Source organism: Bos taurus, chromosome 10 (assembly GCF_002263795.3).
Source record: "Bos taurus isolate L1 Dominette 01449 registration number 42190680 breed Hereford chromosome 10, ARS-UCD2.0, whole genome shotgun sequence".
NCBI classification, from domain to species: Eukaryota; Metazoa; Chordata; class Mammalia; order Artiodactyla; family Bovidae; genus Bos; species Bos taurus.
In genome coordinates, this window is record NC_037337.1 from 78,561,157 (window position 1) to 78,578,765 (window position 17,609).

The 17,609-nt window shown below is 38.0% G+C and overlaps 1 protein-coding gene across 11 annotated transcripts in view; it reads left to right on the forward strand.

Annotated features, from left to right (window-relative positions):
* Window positions 1-1,933: 1,933 nt before the first annotated feature.
* Window positions 1,934-17,609, forward strand: part of GPHN (gephyrin) — a 535,365-nt gene continuing 519,689 nt past the window's right edge. For all 11 annotated transcript variants that reach the window (XM_059890892.1, XM_010809560.4, XM_010809563.4 and 8 more), the window contains exon 1: window positions 1,934-2,379. In XM_059890892.1, coding sequence (XP_059746875.1) covers window positions 2,316-2,379 — 64 coding nt within the window. In that variant the 5' untranslated portion in view covers window positions 1,934-2,315. The remainder of the gene's footprint in view (window positions 2,380-17,609) is intronic.

The following is a 17,609-nucleotide window of genomic DNA, read 5'->3' on the forward strand; positions in this document are numbered from 1 at the left end:
AGAATATTGGAATGGGCCAGCAGTAAAAGAAAAAATCACATTAGACAGTAAAGTCCCTGGACTTTTCCTGTGTAAATTTTGTTGTGTGCATAAATTTTTTTTACAGATTCCTAAATTCAGCAGAGATGAATACACTTGAGGAAAATTGTTGAAAGACAAACATCTGTTATAACTGTCCATTTTATTCTAACATTACTTTTCAACAATTTTAGTAGTTTTAACAAACAAACCTCCATATACTTTAAAGGCTTAATTCATCTTCACCCTTCCCAATTAAATTTTAATGAATTTCACCATCACTGCTTTTATAGTCTCTTGTTTTCTGTTATTTGTGAAACAAAATTGCCAGCTTCTTTCCATGAATAATAACAGAATACTCTAAATTGAAAGGGTGCTTATCTACCAATTTATTTAAAGGATGTAGAAAAAGGCCCCAATTTATTTAAGGTTACAGAATCTATAGTGGGCAGAATTAGAATTTCTCTAAAAATACAAGACATTTTAAAATCATTTCAGACTATTGGCCCTTAGAGGGAATAAAGATAGAAAGGTAAAGTAACCAACATTTGCTTATCTTTGTTTGAAATAAAGTAAACATACTTCCCATATATACCTCTCATTTAAACTGGTTCAGAATCCACAAGCTCCCAGGCTCTATGGTGATAGATTATTATAGGAAGTGGGATCATGATCTGGCTTCATTTTTAAATCCTGTCAAAAATACTAGCAATACATACTCAAAAGTAATTTTGCTAGTTAATTTTATTCTACTTGAATTCCACCCATCATCTCCTATGTACTCCCATTATTTAAAATGAAATACGTAATATGAATCTTCAGTTAGAGATTAGCCCACGTTCTAGTTGGCATAATAAAACTCATATAACCATCAAATTGAGATGTTCATTGTGTACAAATGATAATTATACTTTTTGGGGACATATTTCATTTTTTTATGCTTCCCAGTTTTACTATTGTTGAGAAGAAAAATTATACATACACGGGTGTACATGTTTTATTCAGAAGTTGAAAGGGCTAGAAAGAACTAAGAAACCGATGTGAAATAGCCACAGGTGATTAATAACACTTCATGAAAGACACATGAAGATAAGTGTCAACAAAAGCTATTTTCATGGTAATTTCACATCCCACAAATACTGAAATGAAAATTGCCACCACCGGGGTTCTATTTCCAGCTTTGTGATTGTAGCTCAGGTGGGAAAAACATTCTCTAATCTCATTGTCTAAGATTGGTGTTTTTCAACTAAACGCAGAGCCTCTAGCGAAGAAGCCTGAAGCCACAAAACCCTGGGACAGCGCGAGGAGCAGAAGCCTGTTCTTTCTCAAGGGGCTCTGCCGCAGGCTCCTAAGCTTCGCTAGTGAGGATCCTTCTGTAGGTACAGCCTTGGAGTTGGGAAATCCTCCGGCAGGTCGAGTCGACTAAAAAAGCAAGCGGGAAGATGAGGCACGATAGGATACCTCCTCCCTCGCTCACCGCGGGCTGTCACAGTAATTGGCGGTTGTGCCACTCACGCAGCTTTCTAAGGCACCTCCAGGCTCCCTGGAGCCCTTTCTCTTTCTCCTTCGGGAAAGCGGGCTCGGTAGCCCCCAAAGCCTGCCGGAGTCGCTGACAAACGACCAGGAGCCGGGCTCGGCAGGGGATTGCTTCTGTCTGGGGCTCGGCGGAACCTGCGTTCGTGTCTCGCGCGCACTCGCTCCGCGTTCTCCTAGCCAATCCGGCGCTACTCGCGCGCCCAGGAGCGTTCCCCGGTCCAGTTTGGGCTGGGCCGGCTCCTTCCCGCTCCCAGCACTTCGCAACCGAGCGCTCACTCCTCCCCTCACTCTCCACGAGTTCCACGATTCGCGGTGTAGCTCCGCCCCTGGCCCGAGTCCACCCCCGCAATCTCGGGAGCTTGTGCTCTCCTTTCCCCTCAGTCTCCTGCCGGCTAGCCGCGCTGGGTCTGGCGCTCTGCAGAGCGGCACGAGTCTCTTCCGCCTCGCTCCTACGCCTCCGCGCGGTCTCCCTGGGCAGCCACCGCGTCCCCCACCCGCAGCTCTTCGCCTGCGACCCGAAGTCGGGGTCCCGCGCCCTGACTCCGCCCCCCATCCCCCAGCGGACTCGCGCGCTCGGGGCCCGGCCTCTCACTCTCGCAGGCCGCGGAGCACTCGGCCGCCTCCCCCTCCTTCCCTGCTCGGCTCGCGCTCCCCGGGCGCTCTCGCTCTCGAGCTCTCCAAAGCGAGCGCGCTCCCGGCCCGCGCGCTCCGGGCTCTGGTTTCTCCCGGCTCCTGTCAGTGCGGTGACTGCGCTGGGAAACATGGCGACCGAGGGAATGATCCTCACTAACCACGACCACCAAATCCGGGTTGGAGTCCTCACAGGTAACCGGGGGAGGAGGTCCAGGACCGCCGCGGCCGCTGTCCCCTGCTTGCCTCAGGCTTCTTGCCTGTGATGACCCTTCTCTGCGGCCTCGGGAGAAGGGAAGGCAGAAGAAGGGGACCGGGGGAGGGGGGCGGACGTTTTTACAACCGCCGAAAGGTGCTGGGAGGCTGGGGTGTTCCCGCGGGGTCCCCCGGGAGCTGGGCCGATCCCGTCGATGTCAGGCCCCAGTGCCTTCGCAGCCGAAGTCCTGGGCCCCTGGGGACCGAGGGGCCGGTGCGGCGGGCGCTGCGGGGCTCCTGGCAGGCGACGGGATCCCGGCTCCGCAGTCTGAAGCATGCCGCTCTCGGCTGGCCCGCGCGCTCCCTCGGCTACTGCTTGTCCCAGAGAGGGGGGAAATCCCTTTTCCACCCCCTCCCTCTTTTCCCTTCCCCCTACTTGGGCGGCCCCGCGCTGCCCTAGCAGTGCTTTCGCGGGGCACCAGCCACAGACGACATGGATGTTCTTTAGGCGAAACTCTGCTCGGTCTCAGGCTGCCCCTCGCGATCCGGGAATCCCCTTTGCCACCCATGGGACACTCTTCGTTCCCCACCCCGGGAGGTGGAGATCGGCTTCCACCCGGACCTCGGAAAGTGTTTGCATTCTGCCTTCCCAAGTGGAGGGCCCTCTGCCCACCTCTTCGTTTTCTTAGAGGGAAGGCTGTAGCCTGCGACTGGGGATCCAGCCTTTCTACTTGAGAGGGAAGGATTCCCCTACTCGGGCTCTTCTGTCCCCCTCCCTTCTGGGACCTCCCCCCACCCTCCCGAGGCTTGTGAGGAGCGCACTTTTCTCGGGTCGCGTTTCCCTCCCTCGCGGAAGCCGTGTGTGCTCTGCATGTCTGATTCCGTTGCGTTGTATTTGGGTAATATCCCTCCGTTCGGCTACAGGCAGTTGCTGCAGGGCATGACTTCTGAGATGAATAGCAAGCCGATTTGTAGGGGTTTCTGCTGTGGTTCTGTAGTTGGTAAGGTTTCTATGTAATTGAGTGGCGAGGTGGGGGTTAAAGAACTATATTTGGAACCTGAGAGCTTAGTTCGGAGGGAAGGAAATCCAAGACTTAACTGATTTTGGAAAAAGAAGCGATGTAGACGGGAATCCTCGTGTTCTCCCCCCTCTCCTTCCCTCCGCCCCACCACACACACACACACACACACACACACACGTCTTTTTTTTTTTTTTTTCCCCTTGTCAAATTCTGACAGGTTGAGACGGTGCTCGAGAAGGGACTAAATTGAATGAGACTTGCTTTATTATTATTATTAGGCAGAGAAAAATCTGTTGATAAGATAAAGAATGCAAAGCTTAATTGGCTGCTGAGTTTTATGAAGATATTCGTGGTACCCCTTGTTCTCTTTTAACTAACTGGGTCGTCTTTCTCTGGTATTGTTTCCAGATGTTAATGGTAATTTATTGAATTTTCCTAATTGAAAGCCCTTGCGATAGTAAGCGACTTCACTTTCACTTTTCACTTTCATGCATTGGAGAAGGAAATGGCAACCCACTCCAGTGTTCTTGCCTGGAGAATCCCAGGGACGGCGGAGCCTGGTGGGCTGCGGTGTATGGGGTCGCACAGAGTCGGACACGACTGAAGCGACTTAGCAGCAGCAGCGATAGTGAAACTAGTCTGAATCTGTTGCAGGGAAGGGAAACCACCCCCCACCCCCACTATTCGAAGATGCGCTGTTCGCTTCTTTTGGTGCTGAAGCTCTTGCTTTGTGTGAAGATTCAGTTGTAACTCAGAAATCTTGGCGTTGACATTGCTGATTTTTAGAGTCTTTTTGCGGGGTGTAAAATTGTATACCGTATATCAGCCCTCAACTCTCACTTTAGAATTTAAAATTAATAGAGTAGTGAGAGTAAAGCTTAATAGAAACCAAAGTGTGTCAGCTGTCCACGGAAATGAAAGGTCATAAATGCTTTCAAGTTAAACCATAGAGATTTTTTTAAAAACTTTTTTTTATTGTTTATTTAAGCTTTCTCTGATAGTTTTATTTAGTGAATCAGCTTACCTGAGTCAAGTGACATAGTAGATAGCTGTTGTACAGAATGCTTTGAAAGGTGCAGCCCTTATCTGTGTCTCTGCAGTCCAATAGGGATGACATTGATATACAAACAAATAAGCATTGTATGTAATTACTGTGCTGAAATTGTCTAAATAAATTACTTGTGTGATTGAAAACTAAATGTAAAAGGTATTCGTTACTCAGATGGATTAGGAGCAAATGTGATTACTTAAAGAGAGAATTTGTTACGTTTATCAGTGGTAAGAAGAAACTGACATTTTTAAGGGGAGTTGAAAGTCAGTTCAGTGGCAGCCTTATAAATGAATATGTTGCTGAGGTTGAGGCTCTTGAGCAGAATAAAAATGTAATGCAAAGGCCCTGGAATGCCTCGGTAGGATAGGTAGGTGGCACAAGCAGAATGTCAATGAGAGAAGATAACTTTGGCAGTGGAATTAAAGACAGTAGACTGTCAAACTATCTCATGAAAATGAAGTACAGTAGTTTAGGGGGAAAAGTGTAGGGTCAGGAATAAGGATATAGCTGAAGGAGTGAAAAGGAAGGTGCACATTTGGGAGAAATGGTAACAAGACAGTAGAATTTGGTGATAAAATGAGTATTTGAAGTCAGAAATAATTCGGAGAGATTTTTGCTTAAAATTATTGAAACAAATATTGTCTGCTATGTTAGAGCCTGGAAACATGGAGAAGAATCAGAGGAACAGCACCCGCTCTGTTTGTGAATAGTGGATTTTACTACAAATAGCTTAATATTTATGATCTTAACATGCCACACACAATGAAAACCTACAAAAATAAAACCATTTTGCACAATTTTGTCTTGTGTAACTTCCAAGTATTGGAATTTTACTATGTAAAATTATTCTTTACTGAACTTAAGCAGATACTATGATATCACACTTAAGAAAATTGAATTGAGGCCACACTTGAAACCATGTTTCTTGAGTTATAATTTGTGGCTCTCTTAAAGGTGGAGGGCTTGTTTTATAAAATGTCCTCTTCGTGTTTCATAATAGTGATTTTAAGTAATTTATCTAAGTCTGTTTTAGAGAGGTTTTACATATTTTAGAGGAAATACACACATTTTACAATATGTTAGTATTTTGGTGAATTGTGTTGTCATTTCTAAAACCTTTAATTGACTTCTTTGTGACATCTTTGATAATCTCTTGAAAGATAATTTTTGTACCATTTTGAAACTTTTCATTTTCTAGATGTTTTTGTAATCCTGTCCTGAGATTAAATTTGGGAAATATGGTACGCAGCTATTGAAACTATCAAATCGATTAACTGTTAGAATTTTGAAAGAATATAGTCGGAAAATATTTAGCAAAGGTATTTCTTTTTTGTATCACTATCTTGAATCATTCAGAACTTGGAAATCAGTATGATAATTAGTATAACATGGATACTTTAGTTACATTATTTTTTTGGTCAGGAAAAAGGGAACATTTACATAGGTTATCATGGAAACATTTTATGTTGAAGATTATTGTCCATCTGCGAAAACAGTATCTTTATTAGTAACTTTTTATGTTGATTTGTTAGAAATGAAAGTTATATGATCTTTAGTAATCTGAGATCTAGTATTTAATATATCAATTTCTGATGTTCTCTAAGACTAAAGGCAGTGTGATGATGAATAACATGAGGCAAGTAAACAAGTATCTGTTGCTTTGAGACCAGAAATGAGATGTAGGACAGATGTAAGAATTTTTCTTTTTTCTTTTTTTACAACTTCAGTAGTAATTATACTTTCAGTCTTAACAATTACACAGCAGGTTCACTATATCAAATGTGTCACTTTTCACCTTTCTCCCCCTATTTCTGAAGAAGCTGTTTATTAGGGAAGTAGACTACTTCTACCTCTATAAGCTCCATGGAAACGTCAGGAAAATAGAGTACATATATGTTTGTGATACAGGAATAGATTATGCTCCATTGGCTGTTTAATATCATATTAGCTAGCCACTGCTGATGTTTGGTATGCCAGAGCACTTAGCTAAAGATAATAATCCATTACTTAAATTTTCACTGATAGTGACATGGATGAGAAAAAGAGGCAAATACTTAGGAAAGGGGATTTTAAAATCATGGTTTTGCTCTAATAATATACATTTTATTGCACTAAGTTGTAGATTTGTAATCAGTAAGAGATATTAGACATATATAAGACTAGATAATAGAGATTAGATGAAAGACTAATTATAAACTAGAAACTAAAATATTAGTTACATTTAGGGAGTATTTCAGTCATTTATAACTAAAATCAACATATTAAGAAAACCAGTTCTAAGCCAAGGATTTAATAATCATATGACTCTGGAATTGTTCGTTCATTTATTTCATTCCTCATGCCTATCTTTGTATATTATGTATGTCATTATTATTTTCTGAAAAGCCCATTTATTGATAAAGATATATAAATATATCTTTTGAGAATAAATGCTGTCATTAAGTAAGGCAAATCACTAGCACAAACAAAATCTGTATCCTACAAAATGGAATTGTGTGTACTGTCAAGCATACCAATATTGATCTATATGACTTATTAAAAAGAAGCTTATTTCTCAAACTAGGTCATTCCTTCATGAATTTCTGATTGGAAGCAATGTATTAATGATTAAGAAATCATTACATTAGATACTGTTGAATACATTTAATACTATTACCTTTGATCAAAGACTTTATAAACTAGTAGTACACAAACTTAGTTAAGAGTTTTAACTGTATTAAAGATACTTATGATTATTTGACTTTAACTGGGGTATGTGGTGGAGAATCAGCAGCCTGTTATTGGGGAGAAAATGATGAATGAATCAGTTTTTCTCTTACTGGTGATAGATTCCTGGTTAAGGTGAATGGGGTGCTTTTTTGAAATAGTAAAATAGATAAAGTTTATACTTGGCAATTGTAAATAAGATTGAAAAACTAAGCTTATTTGGAATTTGAGATGTTAAAATAAGGAAATCCTGAGAAAGCAAATAATGAAACCACAAGGGATATCTTCCTTCACATCTAGGTAGAGAAGAAAAACAGATTATTTAACTTGTTTAAAAGTAATTGGATCTGTTGTTAATATGAATAGCATGCAACGTTACTTAATTTTTGAGTGACCTCTCAGAAGAGCAAATGTCTAATGAGTAATTGTGATGTAGAGATTCCATCCAGGTGGTTTAATGTGTTTATAAGTGAATTTGTACTTAATCAGTTTAAACTGAGTATGTAGAACTGCTTGAAGATGTTGTAATTAAACAACTGCAACAACTTTTACAACAGTTTTGCCAGTAAGTATACATTTTGAAAAAAATGGAGTTAAATTTACTATGCTTTAAAAAATGTCCTCATTTGAGAAATAAAGGAGCAAGGAAATGTGAAAGGAGCATTACACAATTTGTGGCCTGTTTCTCCAAGTTGGGACACATGACATTGAACACGGATACTCTAGTGATTCTAAGCCTTAGAATCTAAGCTATGGAAACAAACATAATTCCTGAAATATCGATTTCCTGAAATATAAATTTTTAGATCAAAATTCATCTAAAATATCAATTTTAGAATGTAATATTTAAACCATTTTAATACTACAGTAAGCATGAGTAAATCAGGCACGAATGTAGAATTTTGAAGGAGCTTTTAGATAAAATTAAACTTCAAAGAAATTTCAAGTGAACCTATTATATAATTCCAGACCTCATTGTTTTTCTGTTATTGGTGCCTTGGTGAGGAAAAATTAAGGAGCGTGGGGCCATAGCAAGAACTCTAGAAGACTCATTATCTAATGTTAGTCTGGCCAGTGAAGTTCTCTCAGCTTTTCTCACTATTAACATGAAAGAGGCTCTTATGGCAATATATGTTTCTATCCTTTAGTATCTTGACTAGCTGGAAAGAGAAATGTTGGATAGCAAGCTTAGTTTTTTTGTTTTTTGTCTTTTTAATTAGAATCATCATGGGGGAGGGGTAGATTATATATTGAAAATACAAGAGAATAAGAAATGGAAGAAAAGATGAAAAAAATTCAGTGATTGCATTGTCAGTATAAGCCTAAGGGAAAATATTTAGATTTTTTTTCTTTTAGAGGTTTTTGTGGTATCACTCACAAAATTAACAGTGGTTTCAGTTTTACATTTAATTTCAGACTCAGCTCACACTTCATTTCCTCAACAGAATCTTTCCTAGGAATTATTCTCTATGATGATGTCTTTGTTTTCTTGTAATGTTTATAAATGTTGCTATACCCTATAATCATGTACATGTGGGAGGCTGCAAGATGTAGTTTAAAGAAAAAAAAAAAAAAGACTTTGGAGTCAGACTTGTATTTCAAACTCTGATTTGCCCTTTATTTTGGGAAGCTCATTTTACCTCTCTGAATTTCAGTTTCCTTCTCCAGAATGAATGTAGTGATGCTTACTTCACAGGGTTGTTAAGAACTGAGATAATGTATGTGAAAATTCTACCATATATGTCTAACTTGGATTATACAGTCAACTCTTTAAAAATGTGGAAGGGGTGAGTAGGGATACCATCACTTGCCCCTACTTCCCCCACAGTCCACAACCGGTAAGCTTTGTAGTCTGTCTTCTCTGATTCTCCCCTATCCAAGGTTCTGTCGATTGAACCAACCTTGGATCTTGTAGTACTACAGTACTTACGCAAAAAAAAAAATCCTAGGTGTAAGTGGATTGGTGCAGTTCAAACTGTTATTTTTCAAGTGTTAATTGTATACTCAATAATCTTCTTTCCTCTTCATATGCTATTTTGGTGCAATTTGCTAATAGCTTCATGTATAAACATCTTATTTAAAGTAGATTTTACAGTTTTTGAAACAGGTGATTGTGTTCTTCACTTCTTTGCCCTTTTGTTATAGGATCTATTAATGAAGTATTTCATTAATATTAATGAAATATCAATGATATTAAAAAAAAAAAACTAGATGGTGTGACACTTAGTAGTTTAGGAAACAGTAGCTCAGCAACGTTTAGATAAACAAGAACTTCACTATGATTACTAAAAAGATAGTTCAGGGTAAGTGGAGTGGGGTTTAGTATTTTTCCATACATTTATTACTGTTGACAGGATGATATCAATGATGTGTATTTGAGATATTTCATACTATAAAATTTAATATATTATTTATATAGTTTTATTTTTTCTTATGTGTTAATACATTTTCTGATTTTTATATAATTAAGTTGATGGGCATAATCTGTGTAAGAGTTATTTTAGAGTGGTTTTTTAAACTGTTATTTTAAAAAATTAAAAATTGAAATTATAGATGAAAGATTCTGAAAATGCTGTTATTTTGAAAGTTAATTCTGATAGACAAAAAAGCATAAAATAGGAGTCAAAAGTTCTACATCTTTTACCACTTTCAAGACAACTGCATTTTACCTTAATTTCCTTAGCTTTGAATGGGAGAAATTATGCTTAGCTTATCCAGTTACTGTGAGGGAGACAGAAAACAATGTATCCAATACTCAGTACCTACTATGTGCTTGGCTCTGTGCTACAGTGAGGGATACCACAGTGAGTAAGACAGACATAGTCATCCTCTTGGAGATTATATTTTAGTACCAACAGGAACACACAATTTAGTCAAGTTAGATTCTGACAAATCATGTTGCATTTATGTTGCATTTCGAGGAATAAAGTGCTTCTGTATTTTATTTGATGTGGATAAGTATAAGCACCAAAACTGTTTCATGTTAAACCATTTTTGATACAAATTTTTAAACCATTACATATTTTCTGCTTTCTAAGGTCGAAAGTATTGAACATAATTTAATTATCTTATTTAATCAGGTTTAAGTAATTATAGCTAACACCTGTCGAGTTTATATATATATACACATACATAGTTATATGGCATAAATATGTCCTGTTTGTGCTTAGCACTTAGCACATGTTATTTACTCTTTATAGTCTTTATAAGGAAATACATTATTCCTTTTTATTCTGCCTGAGAAATAGAGGTGAGATAACGTGCTTAAGGTTGCACCTGTAGCCCTGCCAGAATTCAAGGACAGGCCCGACTATACTCTGAGCAACTATATTTCTGTATTCTATTCTGAATTCCTTTTATTGTGGTGTATGGTACTATAGTTCTCTATAGTGTTTTCTTTTCTGCTGTGACTTTACACACTTGCCCCCTTCCCTACTTCTAGCTTCTCATCTGCAGTCAGTGGTAGGCTATGGATCATAACTAACCAGTACAACGTTTCATTAGGCCGATACTGTGTCTTTACAAAAAATTATCTTGCTAATATTACAAAAGACATTTTATATTAACCTGTATTTTTAGTTTTTTAAGATCAGCAATGCTCTAATCTCTTCCCATAGGACAGTAGTAGAGTAGCTGTCCTCTTGAGATAGGGCATGTATTCTCCAGTTTCCCACAATTCCCACTTAACCTGTTTGTTACCTGCCTTGCCTGGTAAGTGTTTGAGTTTGTGATCTTTACTCGTATGTATTCTGTACCTTCCTCTTTTTTCATCATAGTTTGGACAACTTTTCATGTTACTGGAAACAATAATACAGGGTTAATTGAGAGTTACCAAGTATGAGATAATTTTCTAGAGCCTGCATAGAACCTATTAATTTATTTAATCCTCATCATAGTATCAATATCGCCGTTTTACATTAGAAGAAATTGTAGCAGAGAGAGATTAAGTAATTTGCTCAAATTACTGTAATAAGAGGCCACGTTGAGAAAAGGCCAAACTGAGTTGAACTGTTCCTAGGGCTTCCCTGGCAGCTCGGACAGTAAAGAATCTGTCTGCAGTGCAGGAGATCCGGGTTCGATCCCTGGATCAGGAAGATCTCTGGGGAAGCGAATGGCTACCCACTGCAGTATTCTTGCCTGGGAAACTCCGTGGACAGAGGAACCTGGTGGACTGTAGTCCATGGGGTCACAAAGAATCAGACGTGACTAAGTGACTAAGCACACACACACAGGCTGTTCCTAGAGTAAAGCTCTTAACCACTACAGTATATTCCTTGGCATTTAATAGTTCATAGAGATGCACATCTTTCTTTTTAATGTTTGTTATATATCATCATAGGTTTCACTATATTTAATCAGTCCTCAATTGATGGACATAGAGGTTTCTAATTTTTCATGTGTCAAATGCTGTAGATGGTAACATGGTACATTTATTATTGCATATTTGTGAGTTTTTTTTAATGTAAGATTCCTTACTGTAAATATGATTTTTGGGTAAACAGTATCTGCTTTTAAAAATTTTGATAAAAATTACACCCTTTTTGGAAGACAAATTTGTACTAATTGTAATGAATATTTTCACCTTCATGTGGTATTATCTTTTTAATCTTTATGAGTTCTTTTGAGATACAACTCTTTCTTGAATTATATACATGTATTAGGAGTCCCGAGTTGCTCAGCAGTAAAGAATCTGCCTGCAATGCAGGAGACACAGGAGATGAGGGTTTGATGTCTGGGTTGGGAAGATCTCCTGAGGGAGGAAATGTCAACCCACTCCAGTATTCTTGCCCAGAAAATCCCATGGACAAAGGAGCAAAGGGGCCATGAGGGCTACAGACAGTGGTGGATGGGGGGTTTGGGGGTGTTTGGGGGTGTCACAAAGAGTTAGGACTGAACGACTAAGCACAGCACATGCGTGTAATAGTAAGATCTTGCTAGTTTTTGCAACAGCTCTTTTATATTGCTTTATTTAAAGTTTTGTTCAGTTATGAGTCTTTAGTTTTCTTTTTCTTCAAATGATCCCTTCCAGTGTTTCCTAAGTTGTGTTCTAGTAGCACTTCTTTGGGAAATGTTATAATAGGTATGATATTAAGAGCTTTTATTGTGATTAAATAAATTTGAAAAGTGCTGTATAATATATCCCTCCTTATGGAGATTAACAGTATACTAGAGTGACTTCCCTTTCACTTTTCACTTTCATGCACTGGAGAAGGAAATGGCAACCCACTCCAGTGTTCTTGCCTGGAGAATCCCAGGGATGGCGGAGCCTGGTGGGCTGCTGTCTATGGGGTCGCACAGAGTTGGACACGACTGAAGCGACTTAGCAGCAGCAGCAGCAGAGCATATTAAAGATGTGAGGAATACTGCAGTTGTGGAGCCTGTTGAACATTATTTAGTTTAGTGTTGCCAAAACTTTTTGAAGATGGAATGCTGTTTCAAGACAAAGCAGAATTCTGTTTAACACTTCTTTGGGAAGTAATGGTCTTTGTCCTGAAAATGATCTTTTGGAAGTCTGTATAACACCTTTGTATTATTAATATTTTAGTTTTTTTGCTGTAGAAATAGTGGTTTCCAATAGTAATCGCTCCTATGAAAATTAATTCTTTTTTTCTGGATTTGCCTTAAAGTGTGTGTGTGTGTATTTCCCAGTTATCATCTCTTTTTTCTTCTTCTTTCAATATTAAAGGATTGGCTGAATGTATTATTTTATTCAGAAAATCTATGATAGCAGCAGCCAGTCTTGATTCTGTTACTACTGTATGGGGAAGGAACATTGGAATAAGTTCTATTTTGGATTTTTCCATTGAGTGTTTGGTATCATTATCTGTAAATATAAAGATGAAGAGATGCTTTCTAAAGTCTCCTTCAGCTCTAAAATCTTAATAATCTCAATCTCAGGAACATACCTCATGTTTACCATACTCTCACTGCTAGTGGTCACGTTATCTACAGTTTGTTACTGACAGCAAAATTATTTATTTGAAATGCCTTCCCTGCTTCAAACAGGAAAACTGCTGGAAAAAGACACTGACATTCATACCAACTGTAAATGGAAATAATGTCTGTTACTTCCATTGCAGAGTATATACAGTTTTATTTCATTCACTGTCGCATGCTACAGAGAGTTCATATTGCAAGACACTGAAGATTTAGAATACAAATTATATACATGTAAGTATAACAACTGATTCACACAGTCAAGCTTAGGCAGGTAATAGTGGTTAAGAGGTTTTGAAATAGTACCTTTTTCCTTTTAAATTTAAATTGTAGTGATATGCCAGAGACCTGGAAAGCAAAAATTAGCAAGCCCCACAAATACTATGATTATTTTGCTGTTAAATGTTTAAAATGAAGCTATATAAAAATAAGACATATAACTTCAATGAATAGTATTATGCTTTAGGTTCATGCCTGGGTTTATACCTGAGTTAAGTGAAGTTTTCAGAATTACTTCTGTAAGCTTCAATTTTCTCATCCCGTGAAATGAGGAATAATCCATTGCTTGCCTAAGAGGGTTGTTTTGGTAAGTGAAATAATAAGTGTAAATGTTGAGTGAGTGTGCCCACATAATAAATAATCATTACATGCTTGTTATATATTATAATAAATTTGAGTCTAATTACCATTACAAATATGATAATAGAAAGCAAACAGTGTAACATTTAGCTATATGATCCAATCATGATTAATTTTCATGCTGTTTTTCTGTTTTATCTTATTTAAGGAGCATCATTAAAGATCAATACTATACTGGGGATTTGCTTGATCTAGAGTCTTATTTTCTAGCTTAATTTTGGTGGTGTTAGAGTCAGAAGATGCTGTTTGTAGTGTGATAACTAAGGACAAATATTTGAGATTTTTGAGGCATAGGTTTAAAGTATATATGGGAATTTGCTTCTAATAGTCTCTAAGGCTTGTTAAGATCTGTAGAGAAAACTGCCTCTATATACAGATAGGTTCGTATTGTAGTTATGGGATACTATACTGTAGTTAAGAAGGTGGAAGAATTTTAAATGTTATACAGTGGTGTTAAATGTTAAGTGAGGCAGTAATATAGGATGATAAAGTGATAGCAAAATGAAACTATTTATATTAGATAATAGTTGATTTATAGAAGAGTTTTAATTGATATATAAGGAAAATAGTAAACCCCAGGGACAGTGAGCCAAACAAAGCCTAGACTTTGCTGTGTTTGGGTTGACTAGGGACATAAGACAAATGAATATTGTATATAAAAGGTGAAATATACTTTATAAAGTACTAGATACCAAAAGAAAATCTATAAAATTTAAAGCATTGTCAAAGATGATTTTAGGCAGGAAAGTTTGAGAATCATTATGTCGATACTGGACTTGGATTTTCCATTTTTTTTCCTACAGACACATCTATGAAGCATTATTAATTGAAAAATTGCCAATTATGCATCATAATGAAACATTCATTCCTTTCTGATTTTGAATGCAATTCAGAAGTGGGTCCTATCTAATACATGAGAAACTTGAAATAAGGACCCTCCTATCCCCATAAGTAGGAACTTTAGTTAAATAGTTACAGATTTGATTTTATTACTGTTGATTTCCTGGCCTGTCATTTCTTATTAATTAATCTGTTAGTTTGACCATAGCCTGACTTGTTAACAGGCAGTGCAGTCCAATTCAGTAACTGTCTTAAGTCTGCTTGGGTTGCCATAGCAAAGTGCTATAGACTGGGTAGCTTATAAACAACAGAAATTTATTTCTTACAGTTGTGGAGTCTGGGAAGTTTAAGATCAAGTTACCATCAGCTTCAGTGTCCAGCGAGGGCCTACTTCATGGTTCCTAGATAGCCATCTTCTCTCTGTTTCCTCACACTACAGAAATGGGGAGGGGACTCTCTGAGTCTCTCTTTAACGGTACTGATCTCAGTCATGAGGGCTAGGTCTTCATGACCTAATCACCTCCCAAAGGCCCCACATCCAGACACCACTAACTAGGGGAATTGTTTCAGCATGTGAATTTGGAAGGCTGGACACAAACATTCAGCCTTTGGCAAATACGTGCCATGTGTTTTGTTAAGCTAAAGCTACTGAATGTTTACAGTGTCATCTTTTAGGTATGAGGAGTGGGTTGTAAAGTAGGTTTACAGTTTTAGTCATTTATGTATTAAAACACTTACCAAGCAGTGCATGACAGGGTTTACTAAACTTTTTCTGTAAAGGGCCAGATAATAAATATTTTAGGCTCTGCCAGCTATATGATTTATGTCACAGCTACTTAGCTCTGCCCTCATAGTATAAAAGTAGCCATAGATAATATGTAAATAAATGAGCATGACCATGTTTCAGTAAAACTTTATTTACAAAAGCAGTCGGTTGTCCAGGGTTGGCCCAAAGGCGCTATAGCTTCCCAATCCATGCTGAAAGACATAGTCTCTGTTAGGAAAGTATAATTTTAAGTTACCTGCATGTGAGTCAAACTTTATTTGCCCTGTAAACCACCACAACTTTTGTGGTTTAAAACTACAATTTAATGTTTCTCACATTTCTGTGAATTAGCTCAGTAGTTCTGCTTTACGTGGCATTGGTCAGGGCTCTGGTCTGTCTGCAGTCATCTGGAGGCTTGATTGGGACTGTTGTCCAGGGTCTTGGTTCTCCTGCATGTGAATTTCTCCACATGTCTGATTCATTAGCCTCATGGTGTGACGGCTGAGTTCCAACAAGTATTCCAAGAGCAAGCGTTGTGAAAGGAAAGAAACAGAGCTGCCAGGACAATTAAGGGGTAGGCTTGAAATTGGCAGAGCCTCACTTCCAACCTTATTCTTTTGATCAGAATAGTCAGAGGCTCAGCCCGGAGTCACTGTAGAAAGAGACTAGGAAAACTAGGAAGCACGATAAATTTGGGATCATCAAAATAACAGTCTATTGCAGGATTGTTTTGGTTGCAAGTGACAATTCAAATGGACTAGCTTTAGTAAAGGGGAAATTTATTGTAAGAATAATGGAGTGTCTTATTTCACAGAGCCTAAACATGGGATGTGGTGCTAGAAATTTTGGACCCAGGGTTTGAAGGTCCTCACAACTGTTTTTTGTTTTTGCTTCACTCTGTAAAGTAAGCTCCATTTTGTCTTACCACAGCTCTACCTTTTTCATAATGGAAAAAAACACTACCATTGACTATTCTTGTGTTGTTTAGATCTTCCCATTTCAGTCATTCAGAGAAGGACTGACTTTATTTTCCTGGTTGTGTTTCTAAAATATTTCAGGAAGAACTTTGTTCTGGACCAATCATCTGTGATCAGAGCATAGAGGTTATGTTGTACCAAATATATGGACAGGAGTAGGGTCAATTAACAGAAAAGGGATATTAAATATTTAACCACTAAGTAGTTTGCTTGCTTTCTCCCTAATCAACTATTTCCTGACATAAGATAATTTGGGGATTATTTTAATAAATAATTTGTTTCCCCATTTCAGGCCTGATTTGCTATTTTATTCACCTATCCGCCTTTGTTTATTTCATTGTTCTATTGGAGAACAGGCTGAATTAGTTCAGTATTTGAATATTCATTGTAATTTCTTCTTGCACTGAGTAGGGGACAGCAGCATTTAGTATCTGTTGTTTCACTTTGCCACCATTAACATAGAATCAGATATGAAGGTGATCTTACTATACTGTTATTCATTGATTTCTGAGTTTGATTTGAATGATATAGTTAGCTGAGGAAGTATATACTTCTGGAAAGGGTGTAATTGTATACAAGAATGCAAGGAACAGAATGCAGTAATACAGAATGAAATAAGAGCTATAATAGAAGTTCAAGCAGCAAACTGGGTGCACAGAGGAAGGAACAATTACTTTTGACTGAGTGGCTGTAGGAGGGGATGGTATTTTAAAGGAGATAGTGTTTGAGTGAGGCCTGGAAGAATGAATAACCCATCCTTGGGAAAACAAGGAAAGGTAATCTGGCTGTCAGGTTTCTTGGGTGACACCAGAAGGGGTGGCTCCAGAACGTCTTGACTTAAGTAATGAGCTTAAATATAAGTATAGAGGATTCAGAATAAACAGCAGCATGTACTTCTTTTAACCTGCTTCAGTTAGAATTACAAGAGCTAATTAGGTTTTGCTACATTCGGGCTTTAGGTGACTCTGTAGTAGTTTGAAATTTGATTTTTAAATTAAACAATTTATCTTAAAGACTCAGATTTTTGGATTTAGAAAGAACTTTAAGGATTATCTGTACTAACCCACTGTAGTGTATAAAGAAACTAAGACGCAGTTAAATGACTTATTTAACGTTACACATCTGAATGATAGAGTTGGAGCTAAAATCCAGGCTACTTTACTCCTAGTCTTGGGTATTAAAATAAATTATATGGTGTATCCTTTGTAGTAAGATTTGTCCCAAATATTCTATTTGAATTATGTAGTGTAGAAGTTTTAGAATCTGAGATATATATACAGTAAAATGCACAA